The sequence below is a fragment of the Coccomyxa subellipsoidea genome (assembly GCF_000258705.1).
Source record: "Coccomyxa subellipsoidea C-169, whole genome shotgun sequence".
NCBI lineage: Eukaryota > Viridiplantae > Chlorophyta > Trebouxiophyceae > Coccomyxaceae > Coccomyxa > Coccomyxa subellipsoidea.
Window position 1 is genome coordinate 1,112,191 of NW_005178035.1, and position 13,342 is coordinate 1,125,532.

Here is a 13,342-nt window from a genome sequence, read left to right on the forward strand (position 1 = left end):
CAAAAGCGCGCCATCGGCTCCGCCCGCCGCCAAACGCAAGGCAGCCATCCACATTGTCAGAATAAAGCCTGCAGCCAAGTCTGGCTCGCAAATCCAGCCCAGCCAGGCAGAAACTGACAGAGGGGGTGGGGGATATGCTGCGGATAAGAGGCAGAGAGGGGGTGCGGAGGGGACAAATGCTGTGGATGAGAAGTCTCAGGCAGATGAGGGGTTGCAGGGCCTCCTGGGTGCATATGGCAGTGACAGCGATGATGACAACTCTTAAACTAGCTCACCTAGTGTACAGGTAACTCACAGTGAACCATATTGCACGATTGCGTCAACACTTTGAATGAACCCATAGAATCCTTATTATGTTCAGGGTTTTTTTTGGTCTCTTGGACTGCTCTCTGTACGTGAAGTGAATGACTGTGACGACAATTTGGGAAAAAGGAACCCAGAAATCGAGCTTGGCAGAGCGAGCGCCAGAAGATAGGAGGTAGGGCTGCCGAGGTGAGTCACAAGTGCATGTCATGCGACAGCAATACAATGATCCCCCTCCGCCCCAGTAGCATCAATTATTCCCAGATTAAACAAGTCAAACCCATATTGGCCCAGGGCCTGATGGGTGGCAACTACTAATGCCCAATTGATCATCTCTCCATTTGGCCAAACCCCGTCCAATACTCTTGAGGTCATGCCAAAAATGTCTGAAAACTCAATGTGGTTCCCTACCACACTTAGAAGTCCTTGGCACGCTGTAAAGACTGCAGTCAAAAGCATGCATCACTTTATCCAAAAGCACCGGTCTGCTGATCTGGGTTAGTCATTCCCAATGGCCCTGGCTGACCTCAGGATGCTGTCACAGTGGCTCGCATCACATGTCATACATACCGTAACCTCACAAATACAAGAAGCATTTGGTGGAGGGCACTTTCACAACCCCTGCCAGATGACCATAGCATGTACTATGCTGCTGAGAACTCAGAAAATCAATCATGACAACTTCTGTATAAATGGTTGCCATATGGCACCCTTGCAAATACCTGTGCATTCATAAGGACACCCCTATCTATGACGACCTGACCTCTAGATCAGGGTCCTGTTGCAAAATCAACTTGCTTCTAGCGTTGCCTGATGACAGAAGATCAGCGCAGTACAGCACAGAACAGCAAATTATCCCTATCAATACACTGCGAGAATCTGCTGCACACTCTAGTACTAGAGTGACTCTAATGATCCTAATGGCGGCCTCACGGCAGCACATATATACAAACAGAGCTTGGAATAAGCAAATGAAATCGCATAACCCCTGATGGAATCGCACCGTCGAGGGTGCTTAACAGTCAGATAACCTTTGACAAGGCTGCGCAAATCGCTGCCACACATGCGCAGGCATGCTGATGAGGATAACCTGAAAACTTAAGTTGTTATTGCCCTAAAACCTGCCTGACCTCAACCCGCACAAGATGTACACACACCAGACACATGCCTGACCCCTAACTTACCAAGCCTAATCCTAAGCACAACCAGTCGTTCGCGAGGGCCTTCTGTACAATCAGAAATACAGTCTTGAGAATGCAGCTCGCTCACACTTGACCAAGAGCGGCTTTTTACTGGACACACGTGTCTCAGTGTGGTCTGCAGACAGCATCCGCCATTTTCAAGGCGGGCTGCATCCGTGCAAGAGGCTCAGAGCCACCGGAGTCATTTGCCCGCCACAGGCATGTTGTCGCGAGTTTGCTGGCAGGTGAGCACAGCATTTGGGCAATTGCAGAATGTGTGCTTGCATCGTCACACCAGAGATGTCACTGGCACGCTTGCATCGTCAGTCATGCTGAGTAAGTCATTCTGTGCAGCATTGCCAGATCAGGCGGTGGTAGATCAGGCGAAGGTGGTGGCCCGTAACGGAAATACCCCCCGGAGACCAGTGGCGCCGGAGTCCTCGGATCGGCGCGGCCCAAAGTGCTGCTGCGGGCCGGACGCGAAGACCGAGGACGAGTAGCAAGACAGCTTGAACTGCAGATCCTGCACAAAAACGAGGCATCTTCAGCCATTCAGTCGCCCATGTATTCGCAGCGTCCGGGTTTCGATTTTCTGATCAAATTGACCTGAACCTCCGGCTCCCCAGATGTCAAGAACAGTTGCTACACTGCAGTCATCACATTGACGCCCAAGGTCCAAGCAAAATTGCATATCGGTGTTTCTCGGGAAAATCAATGCAAAGGAGAATGACATTCCAAATGCATGCATCTTGATCCTAGCTTTCCCGTCCAGACACAAGAGAGCTGCCAGCACCACAAACCTAATTTCACAGCACTATAAATGGTACTGGCAATCTGAGCTCTCTTTTACACAGAAATTGCCAGCATCCTCCACTGTCCTCTGTGCTAAGCTGAACGTCAGAATACTAACCGGAGGCAAATCACACCGGGAGCGATTAAGAGAGCCCTCGCCTGCATGTCGGCACGGCTTTATATTGGATTTAAAAACCACTGTACTTAGATGACATAATCGAAGGGGAAGCAGGAGGGAATGCGCCTGCATGTCGGCGCGGAGCTCGTCGAAGGGGTCGATGCGCGGCTGCAGGCGCAGCAGAGTGAGGTTGATGGCGCGGATGTGCGCCTCGGCCGATCCGCCGGCCAGCTCGGGGCTGCGCAGGGCCTCGCTGCACACGTATGCGTCCGCACAGCACTGCAGCGCGCTTACTAACCCCAGCGCCACCAGCGCCTGATTGTGCACCGAGGCTCCCCCCTGCCCCGCCGCCTGCGCCAGACATGCAATGTTCCCTCCTCAAGACTGTATTTGCGTGCAGACCCAGCAACTTCCGTGCACTGAACTTTGATTGAAGTCCAGACACTTACTCAGCCAATGGATGCATCCATTGGCTGCATGCATGTGGTGGCAAAGAAGTTTTGGAGGCCAAAAGTGTACCTGTCTCTGCCGCAGGCAATTGTGCAGACACAGATATTGTGTGACAGGACATCAGAAGTCTAATGCAAAATCTTTCCATCAAAACATTTGCATGTGTGGCAGCAGTGAGCACTTCGCCAAGCACCCCGACCGGATCAGGGAATATCAAGGACATGCTCTTTATATGTGGCATCCTATCACAACTGTCTGTTTGGCCATGATATGAAAGGATGTAGATCAGGCAAGGGTTGAAGTCATGAATTTTGCACCTGCAGGTGGCCCAGGAAGTCCAGTACAAGGGTGTGGATGAAGTTGATGGGAAGCAGGTGCTCCTTAAAGAGACAGGCGATGAAGCGCAGGCTGCCCCTCAGGTCTGCAGCCTCCTCCGACACCTGCATGGATCCAAGGATCTCACCCTTAGCTGCTAAAAAGCTGTTTCATGCGCTGGTGATCTGCGCCTCCTGTGAGACAGGTGCGGGGTAGGAACAATATCCTCCAACCACCCCATGCTCCCAGAGAGGGCTGTCTGGAAGCAGCTGCAGCCCCTAGGTTTCAGCTGACTTTGCAGGGCTCGAATGGCTTGGATGCTCTGCCAATTATAGGCCGAAACGCAGGCTGCTTGCGGGCATGAAGCAGAATCATGCAGGTGGCACTGCCCGCGGCAAGCACACTCCAATATAATATTTGCATTACCATGTGACTACCAGCCTTGCAATGCTGTGGCCAGTCAGGGCTGTTACCGCTGGAAGGGGCATAAGCGCCTGCATGCCATCTCTTACACAGACAGAAGGTGCACTCAACATGCCCAGCATATGAGAACCAAGTAGAACACTACACCTGCTGACACGTATTGGACTTTTCTCTGCAAGTATGGCCACAGCAACCGGGAGTGAAGCATACCTGCTGGGGGTGTTTCTTGCGGCCAAAGTGGTCCACGGTGACTGTGCGGAAGGTCATCCTGCAGTACTCCTCTGTGGACCTGCACAAACAATGCAATCTCACAATCAAAGCTCAGCACCATCGGTAGAAGACTTCCGACATGTGACTGCGCCAAAACCACCTCAAGACGCAGTTACACAATGTCCAAAGGACAAGAACCATGGAGTTCACAATCTTGTCAACAAGCTGTGGCTGTTGAAGGAATGGAGATGGACTGAAGTACCTGCCATACAGGGCGTCCTGCACAGTGTCTTCCAGGCTGAGCGGCTGGGCAGCCGCCTTGAGGTTGGAGCACAGGCGCGCATACTGCACAGCCCAGGAGGCAGACTTGCCGGACCTCTTGATGGCCACCACAAACACCTGCACAAGGCCCGAAGCTCAGAGTGCACTCTTGATCTTCGACTGTGCATACTATCAAAATGCAGATGCGCCACAAGCCTGTGTGAATCAGAAGGCAGTCTGCTGGACAGACAGTAGAGAATGCAGGTGGCAAACATCTTGCTGCATACACTTTCCTGAGTGTCTGGCACCTACTCCGCGAGAGAGCTCATGAAGCAGCACAAGCAGAGATGAAGCATGTTGCAAATTGAAGTGACTGCAAGGGCTTACCAGGTCGATGATGGTGACCATCGAGACTCCGTCTTGTTCGTCACTCAGCCATGAACTCACGCAGGCCTGCAAGACCGGTTCTGGGCCTCCGTCGGTGGTCAGCTGCAGCGTCTCAAGAAGGGCTCGTAGTCCTGATATTTCATTGATGTCCGGCTCCTGCAGCGCAAAATGTTTGCGTGACGACTGCAGGCACTGTGACCCAACTAGGTCTGCACAGGGAAGACATACTGGGACCTCACCCTCGTCCCGATATTGTCCCCTCGATTCCCAGGACTCCTTTGGAATTGTTTCACGCACGCACTGAATTCTGGGAAATTCGGGCAGGCAGCAAGCTCACCTCGTCCGCAACGCTGGGTTGGCAGATAGCACCCACGGCTGCCTTGGTCACGCCTTCGCACACCCCCACAACCGCCCCAAGCAGGGAGAATGCCGAGCTCACGATACCCAGCACCATTCAGGCCAATTGCATGTCGAGCTAGAGGCTTGTCCTGGCCACAGGCAGGTTTGGGCTCTTACTTGGTGGCCCCTGGGTACCTCAGTTCAGGCTCCCGATCGTTCCTTCTAGCAGAACCCCCGATTGCTTTTTCTTTGGCAACAGCACCTCCAACATTGGCGTGAATGAGGTCCTCCGAGAGCCCCACACCTCGTGTTCCATGAGAAGATTCGTAGGGTTTATAAAATTGACAAATTCGAGGGAAGTATTTGGACCCTATCGGAGCATTAGTAATACATCACGCACTCGTTCCGATGAAGCTTCCGGAACAAGACCATCGATCGTGATAATGACGCGTGGAGCCTGCAAGGTGGCAGTCTTTGTCCTCGACCCAATAAAAGGGGTTGTGCACAGACCATCTGTCAAATTAATTCAGGACGCAGCATCGAATTAGCTGTGTATAGCCCCAGACCGCTGTGCTTGCAAGTCGGGTATCTGTCAGACAGGTAAGCTTGCAAGAAGCTGTGCTTGTTTCGACACAGAAAAGGTCCAGGTGGTCGGGCGTCGGTGCTGCATGTTTACGTATAAATTTCGGAACATTTTTAGTGCCAAATCTGTGCGCAGTCAAGCGAGGAATTGACAGTAGTTTGGCTTGCAGGGTTTTCCGATCGATCGCGGTGCGAAAGGCCTGAAAGCAGAAATCTAGCGTGCAACAAAGCAGCACGCTATGAAGCTCTCCACCATCCTGCTGGTGGCGGCTTTTGCAGCTCTGGTGTCTACCGGAGACGCCAGTAGCCGTCAGTTGTTGCAAGGTGCTGACTTCTATTTTGCCTATATCGGGTCAGGCATTGGGTCGTGATGTGCCAAGTGCCACCTCACCGCTGCCGGTTCCTTGCTGCTACGTGGCCTCCTTTTAATTGTGTCGAATCATTCAAGGCTCGTCAGCAATTTTTCATGAGATGTGACGCGCACACAAGGAGGATATGCCTGTCGTCCGACTAGGCCCGACACAGCGATCACGACCTTTTCGGTCGCAACTGACCTTGGTGACTAGGCGGAGCCAGCCTATGGACCGATGGGTGCACAATATGCGTCCTGGGACAGTTGTCTCGCCTGCATCTAGCTGTTGAGACATTCAATAGCTACGTCTTGTATTCCATCATCTGGACCTTTCAGTCGCCTGAGCTTAAATTCTGGCCTGTTGCAGGAGGCTTGACTTCTCTCTTTGGCACACCAACACCCACTCCCACTCCATCTCCAGCTGCTGGAGGAAGCTCCCCTTCCCCTGCTGGAGGCAGCTCCCCTTCTGGAGGCAGCTCCCCTTCTGGAGGAAGCTCCCCTTCCCCAGCTGGAGGCAGCTCTCCCTCTGGCTCGAGCCCCTCCTCCCCCGCTGGAGGCAGCTCTCCCTCTGGCTCGAGCCCCTCCTCCCCCGCTGGAGGCTCCTCGCCCTCAGGTGGCTCCTCGCCTTCAGGTCAGACACTCGCTTGCTTAATCTTGGACGCAGTCGCATTTAGCTCTTTTTGAACTACTTCTCTGTAGCCGCGGCTTCCTTGCATCTACTCTCCAGGGGAGAATTTACATCTCACAGCTGTACTTGCTCCATTTGAGCCTTTCTTAGCAAGGGATGATTGGATATCCATACGTCCTGCAGGTGGAAGCTCCCCGGCAGCCACCCCATTCGCCACCCCGGCAGCCACACCGGCAGCGACACAGGCTGCAGCTGCTAACAGGCAGAACACCTTTGCTGCCGCGGGCACCAGCGCGAGCCCCTCTCCCAGTGGCACCTCTGCCTCTCCCAGCCCCTCTGGTGCGCCGGACAATGTATTTTATTTTGACAAATTTTGTCAATCTTTTGTGGGGATGCTGGCTTCATTCTGCATGCTGATTGGCGCTCTCTTGGCAGCCTGCATACTGCCTACAGCCTCTGCTTTCCATGCCGTCACAGAGCCTATCTGTCTGCATGCGTTGGCTTGGTAGTAGCCAAGATGGTCATGTCACTTCCTTGCAGCTCGCAATTGAGCTATCGGCACATGCTCAGCGCCTCATGCATGAGAGAACTTTATAGCTCACAGCTTTTGATAGACTGGTGTCTTTCATATGCTGCAGGCCAGGCATCGCCGTCTCCGAGCAACGCCTTCAGCGCGTCCCCGTCTCCTTCCGGCACCCCGGCCGCCTCTCCCTCGCCCAACCAGAGCGCCCAGAGGGTAGCGCAGGTGAGCCCGCCAAATTAAGCATCCTGTTTGTACTGATGCTGCCAACAGCCTAGCTGTGCTTGCGCTTTGCATGTGACTGCTAGCTGTTGGTCAATGAGGCATTGTAGAAAGCTGCGTGAAGCTGAGAAGCAGATGGAATCCAAGGGTTCTATCTCCTCCCCACACATGCGAAGATGTAGTGATTGGCTTGGCTGACAGCCTGGTCGTTGACTGTCGCACAGGCTCCCACAAACAGCAACGCAGCTGCAGCCAGCATCCTGCCGGTCAACCAGGGAAGCAACGCACAGGCGCCTACCACTGGCAACACCGCCCAGGCCCCCGCGGCCGGCGCCAGGATCGCCGCGGTGCCCCCCACTACCGCCCAGGCCCCTACCACCACCGCTCAGGCCCCCCAGCAGGCCAACAAGCCGGCTGCAGAGGCCCCAACAAGCGGCGCACAGGCCCCAACAAGCGGCGCACAGGCCCCAACAAGCGGCGCACAGGCCCCAACAAGCGGCGCACAGGCCCCAACAAGTGGCGCACAGGCCCCTAAGGCTGCCGCACCTACCGCCCAGCCGCCAAAGGCCGCTACCCCAGGTCTGTACCCCTGCTATTTTTTATGCCCTGCTGATCTCATTCGCTAAATTGCAGTTTGAAGGGGTGCAGCAGCCTAACAAGTTTTCAGGTCCACATGCCTGCACTGTCTCATGCCCTGCTGCCTTCTCGAGCCGGGCAGCATCTCAAGATCTAAAGCACTCTGCTAGAGTGCTGAGGGGTCAGCGTCAAGCTGTGATGTGTTTTCCTGCTTTCTTTCCCTGCAGAAACACAAGCGCACCTTGGAAGCTGTACAGCAGCTGAAGAGAATCCCCAAGCATCTGCCGATTGCTGAGATGGCGAGCTGTGTTTGTGTGCAGGCCAGGCGCCTTCTCCGGCCCCTCTGCCGCCCTGCAACTGTGCCGGCGTGGCCGAGTCTCTGGTGAGTGCTATCTCCTGCTCTCTGCCGGATATTGTCTACAGCTCTCGTTCCCTTGCCCGCGCTTGGCAGTCAATGCGTCTGGTGTGCTACCCACCAATCGTTGGGTGCTTGCTGTGACTAACATTGCATGGCGGCTTGGACATGTCTGAATTGGAATGGTTGCTGTGTGCAGGTGTGCGGTTTCGACGACAAGACTTACACGTCCTCTTGCGCTGCCGGCTGCGCCAATGTTGGCGTGAAGTCCCAGGGCGCCTGCCCTGCTGTGGGCCCTGCCCCTGGTGGGTCAATCCGCTCAAACTTTCCATGTACCCTGTGCTGTGCAATGTTCCTTGATGCCCACCATCTTGAAAGCTGTCACTGCCATCCTTGCTCTGCGCTCTTCGGCATGGTGTGCTGATCTATAGGATGGTCAAATATCCGAGATTGCTGCTGCTTGAGACTGCTCTGCGCAAATGACACACTTTTTATGTCCTGGTATATTTGTTTAAACCGATGATTTCAACTGTCCATGATCCGTTACTGCTGCGAGAATGCACTGCAAAGAGGACAAAGTTTTAATTGATGGCGTGCTGTGTGTGTGAGCAGGGGTGCAGTGCGCTGACAGCACCGAGGTCTGCGGTGGTGACGGAGTGACCTACTCCAACACATGCACACCCAAGAGCAAGGGTGTCGCCATCATCAACAACGGCCCCTGCAAGCCTGTCACTGCTCGTAAGTCACTCCTCTGCTCATCTGAGCTCTGCCTACATTCTGTGCTTGCATAAATAATTTGGACGGACTCATCAGCAAGTGTGAATTGAAACTCGATGTCAGTTGCTAAGAGGGTTCATGTTTTTGAAGGCATGCATAGTGTGACCCTGTATGACATGGTAGGAATTGCATGACGCGTTTGGTTACAGATGTTTAGAGGTCTTTGGTTCGGGATTGAGAGAATTTGTGAGAGTTCGTAGTTGGCGCATGGTATGAATTTGTCGCTGACCTGTGCTTGTGTTTCTGCCAACAGAGCAGGCATCCAACAACTACTACAACGTGTGCGTCATCAACAATAACAACAACAACAACGGTGGCGGTAACAACAACAACAATAACAACAATTTCTGCCCAGGCTCCTCAGGTACACTCACTCACCTCCCGCCCATTCCCCATGTCTTGGCACCTGTTTGAACGCTGCCATTCTAAATGCAAAAGCATGCCGTTCATGTGTACCTTACTCCTTCCGAGGTCCCCTGCATCAGCTATGGTGGTCTGATGTGGGTCTTTTGGTGGCTAACACTGAGCACTGGGTGCTTGGTGCTCTCATGGGGTCAGCCCTCCGATCTGTGGCCCTGCCTGCTCCTGCAGGCACGGTGAACAACAACAACAATAACAACAACAACGGTGGCGGTGGCGGTGCCAACAACAACAACAATAACAACAACAATGGCGCTGGTGGTGCTGCCAACAACAACAATAACAACAACAACAATGGCGCTGGTGGTGCTGCCAACAACAATAACAACAATAACAATGGCGCTGGTGGTGCTGCCAACAACAATAACAACAACAACAACAATGGCGGCGGTGCTGCCAACAACAACAACAATAACAACAACAGCAACGGAGGCAGTGGAGTCGCAAACAACAACAATAACAACAACAACAACAACGGCGGCAGCGTCGGCGGTGGCGGCACAATCAACAGTGCGTCTCGGCCTTGTGCTCGTGCTCTCCTCTGCATGTCCAGCAGACACCTGCCAGTGCTTACCGTGTTCCATGTGCACTCCGAACATGTTTCACTGGCTCTGTGTCTTTCAGAATTGAGGAATGCTGACTGGCTCTGTGTCTTTCAGACTGGATGATTGCTGACTTGAGGCAGAGCCAGTGCTAGAAGATATGAGAAAGCGTTGCCTCGCAAGTGCATGTCATGCAACAAAAATACAACGATTGCACTTCCCAGTAGCACCAATTTGCAATCCTTGGAGAAGTAAGCTGACTCGTGCACTGTGCTATGTGCAGACAATGCCAACAACAACCCCGGGGCTGTGGCCGCACCTGTCCTGGTCAGCCAGCCGGCGCAGCCAGTCTCCCCGGTTAACCCTTTCACTCCTGCGGCACCCCCTGCCACCCCCACTCCTTCCGGTTGTGGCGGCAGCATCCTCCCCCAGTCCACCCTCAATGTGAGTAATCTCCCCTATCCTGCTTTTCCCTGCACCCTCATATCCAAATTCCCATCTACACTGTCTCAATTATCTCGGTGTGACTGGGAGACCTCGTCAAGTCCTTGTGGGAAGGCTCCGCCTGCATGCTTGCATGCCATGCTGGTAAACGTGCTTCTGTGCTGATTGCTGCATCTGTGTGGCCTGTGCTGTCTTTGCATCGGCATATCACTTCCTCTTGTCAGCCAATGTCTCTTTTTGAATGAAGCCTGTGCTCCCAAGCAGACCGGCAGCAGGAATGCTTGCGATAACAGCACTTGCTTGAAAATTTGAATTTGAAATTGAATCTGGTCTGGATTTCAAATCCGTTGGTCAAGCCTGTACCCCTCAGCAGACGGGCAGCAGGACTGCTTGTGATGCATGGTTGCACGGCTGACCATTTGAATTTGAATTTGGATTGGTGCTGCTGTGCAGGACCTGGTGGTGTTCTGCAACGCCACGCAGGCGCAGCTGTCGGGTGACTACGAGGTGACGTACAAGGTGGAGATTTTTGGGCAGGAGAACCCGCAGAACTCGCAGGTGACTGAGAATGCCATCAACTGCTGCCTGCGCTGCGCATTCACCGGCAACTGCAACATCTGGGTGAGCCCTGCCCGCCAGCTCCTCCCATTCACAATTTTTGAATAAAATGGCCGCCATGATGCTCTTGGCCAACACATTAGAGCTGGTCATGTCCTCTTCATGTCCTGTTTCCCGCCCAAAAGGTACTCAAAACTACTCACCTGTCACCTGTCACCTGACCCTGCATAGCGCTTCTTAGAATGGACATAAACTCGGGAAACTGTGCGTGAGGGAGGGGTTTTATGGGTGTTGCATCAGTGCATCCAGTGCGTCGTGCTTCAGAGATTGGCTTGCCACAGTTTCCAAGGTGCTCAGCGCATGGCTGAGTAGTGCGATCACATATCCGACAAGGGATCAGAGTGTTGACAGCTCCTGCTCTGTGGCTGCAGGACTGGTGTAACGCGAGCGGCGGCTGCGGCAGCGGCGTGGCTGGCGGCCAGTGCTCTCTGTTCAGCACCAAGACTCTGCCCAACGTTGTGCAGAGCGGTGCCAGCCAGCCCTTCCTGGGTGGCTACCTGGCCAGGCCTTGAAATGCTTGAGACCCTGCAGCGCTTCTGTCAAGAGCTGTCCGTGTCTTCTCGTACATAGAATGACTGGACTCGTCAAGTAGTTGAGCAGTGCAAAGTATCACTGACATGCAAGAATTCCGCACAGACAAGGTGTGTGTTTTTTGGGAACATGCTGTTCTGGACTTGGCTGCAATGCTATTAGTTCATATTTAATTTAGGGGTCCATCGAGTCGTGTTTTTGACTGCTTTTCAAGAAGAAGGCTTCTTGCTGATGGCTAGCATGTGCATTGCTACAATACTCTTATTCATCAAGATCTGCCTCACTGCTCTGCGCGTGAAGTAAGTATCCGGAGTGCTGTCCCCTGCTAGAAAGCTAGATTGGCATGTAAGGAGTGATATGTCCTCTTCAAGGCAAGCTTGCCACTGGCTACCATCTTGACTAGTCCTTTATATCACCAGCATGATGCTACACATCACGCTCATGCATGATGAGTGACTTCACGATTATTCGATATGTGATGCATAATTGGGGCATGCGTGACTGATATGCCTTTTGCTTCGACGAAAGGTGTTCTTGGTTGTCGAAGGATGATTTTCCTTGAGCCTGATCATCGAGGTTGATGCCTCATCTTTCATATGATAGGACTGGCTGTGTGCCAGTTCAGGCAGCTATGCACTTGAATTGTCAGACAACATATCCACACTCTGACTCAGTTTCAATATCCTGGCAGGCCGTCAACTCACAATTGTTTGCTTTTGGAAAGACCAAGGGTGCCTGGATTGAGTGGTAGGAATCGGCCACGTTCCATGAGTACGCGTGCTTCTCGTACGAAGAGGACATCCAAGCATCATATTTATATTTACAATCTTGAGTCGATATTTTGCGCCAGCAACTCTCTTGCAGATAACTTCAGGATTTGGGTGCCCTGGAAGCGTGTTTTTTGTGTTGTATAAATACAACACATTCCCGATGCACAACTTGACGCAGGCGTACATCTATCAATTTCTGCCAGGAACCTAAAGGTCTGAATGCAGATAAAGAAACAGACAACTACTTCAATTTCCAATAAGCCTGCAATCATCTCAAACTGAGAAAAGGTATGTCTGGATAAGAATCTATTCTTGAAACGGAGCATGACACTTTTTCATTAATTCAATCATTGTAGTTTCAAAGCATGCAAGTTATCATCAAGACTGGCCTTGCCGCCAGTATTCCCTACCATCCGCAATGTGTTGTCTGAATGCACAGATGGACGTGCCTGACTTGGAATAATATGCGTTGGTGGAACTAAAGTTGGATTGGTATCGTCTCATAATATTTCGAAAATCTGCCATGTCCATCACTATTTTCATGCTCCTGCTTGATGCGGCTATTCATGTGTCTGGATGAACAGGTATGGAGGCGGCTGCCAGAGCCAGGCGAGCCCCTGCTTTCCCAGTCGAGGTCTGGAGGGAAGTTGCCAATCACATGACCACATCGGAGTGGGCAGGGGCCAGCACAACGTGCCGCGCCATGTCACAAGTCCAACCAAAAAGGATGTCAGTGGGGTCGCCAGCCATGGGCGGAGATCTGCCGACAGCTCTGCGCTGGATGGTGAAGCATTGCAGTGAGGCAGAAGACCTGTCTATTGGGGTGCCTAACACTGGATGCGAAGACCTGGCAGAGATCATGATCGCAGGCAGTCGGAACCTCGCGCATGTGCAGAATCTCATGCTGGAGTTCACTCCATATGATTATGACGATTGTATGGGCTTCGATGAGGCAGAATTGCCCTGGCTTGCTCAATTCCTGACAGGAGTGACACAGCTCACATCGCTGACCCTGGAGGGTGTGAGAATAGATGTCAAGATGCTGTCAGTGCTGAAGGCGCAGCTCAAGCATCTTGAGCTTGGATTCAAGCTGCCCTTCCCAAGAGAGGCCTGCCTCGGCTTGCAGGACATGCACGGTCTTGAGACTCTGCACTTGAGCGTGGAATATTACAGCCCAGATGAAGATTTCTTGGTGAAGATTTCTGGCCTGGACCTGAGTCGGTGTT

General features: G+C 52.9%; 3 protein-coding genes across 3 annotated transcripts; 2 read left to right on the forward strand and 1 right to left on the reverse strand.

The window, feature by feature from the left end:
- Positions 1–554: 554 nt before the first annotated feature.
- On the forward strand, positions 555–1,532 carry COCSUDRAFT_33268 (hypothetical protein). The gene has a single exon (XM_005647654.1). The coding sequence runs from the start codon at positions 815–817 to the stop codon at positions 1,037–1,039; it is 225 nt and encodes a 74-aa protein (XP_005647711.1). The 5' UTR covers positions 555–814; the 3' UTR covers positions 1,040–1,532.
- Positions 1,533–1,863: 331 nt separating this feature from the next.
- COCSUDRAFT_47525 (hypothetical protein) lies at positions 1,864–5,041 on the reverse strand (the record flags this gene model as incomplete). Its single annotated transcript, XM_005647655.1, has 7 exons — positions 4,778–5,041; positions 4,441–4,596; positions 4,055–4,191; positions 3,793–3,871; positions 3,162–3,284; positions 2,473–2,745; positions 1,864–2,007 (listed from the first exon to the last, which is right to left on the reverse strand). The coding sequence occupies exons 1-7, from the start codon at positions 4,892–4,894 to the stop codon at positions 1,864–1,866; spliced, it is 1,029 nt and encodes a 342-aa protein (XP_005647712.1). The 5' UTR covers positions 4,895–5,041.
- A 253-nt stretch (positions 5,042–5,294) lies between these two features.
- On the forward strand, positions 5,295–11,716 carry COCSUDRAFT_47526 (hypothetical protein). The gene is made up of 14 exons (XM_005647656.1): positions 5,295–5,379; positions 5,532–5,685; positions 6,081–6,344; positions 6,525–6,680; positions 6,980–7,086; positions 7,308–7,662; positions 7,980–8,041; positions 8,214–8,319; positions 8,627–8,752; positions 9,045–9,155; positions 9,383–9,721; positions 10,037–10,197; positions 10,651–10,818; positions 11,187–11,716. Exons 2-14 carry the CDS (start codon positions 5,601–5,603, stop codon positions 11,325–11,327), a joined length of 2,181 nt encoding a protein of 726 aa, XP_005647713.1. The 5' UTR covers positions 5,295–5,379; positions 5,532–5,600; the 3' UTR covers positions 11,328–11,716.
- The last annotated feature ends 1,626 nt before the right edge of the window (positions 11,717–13,342 follow it).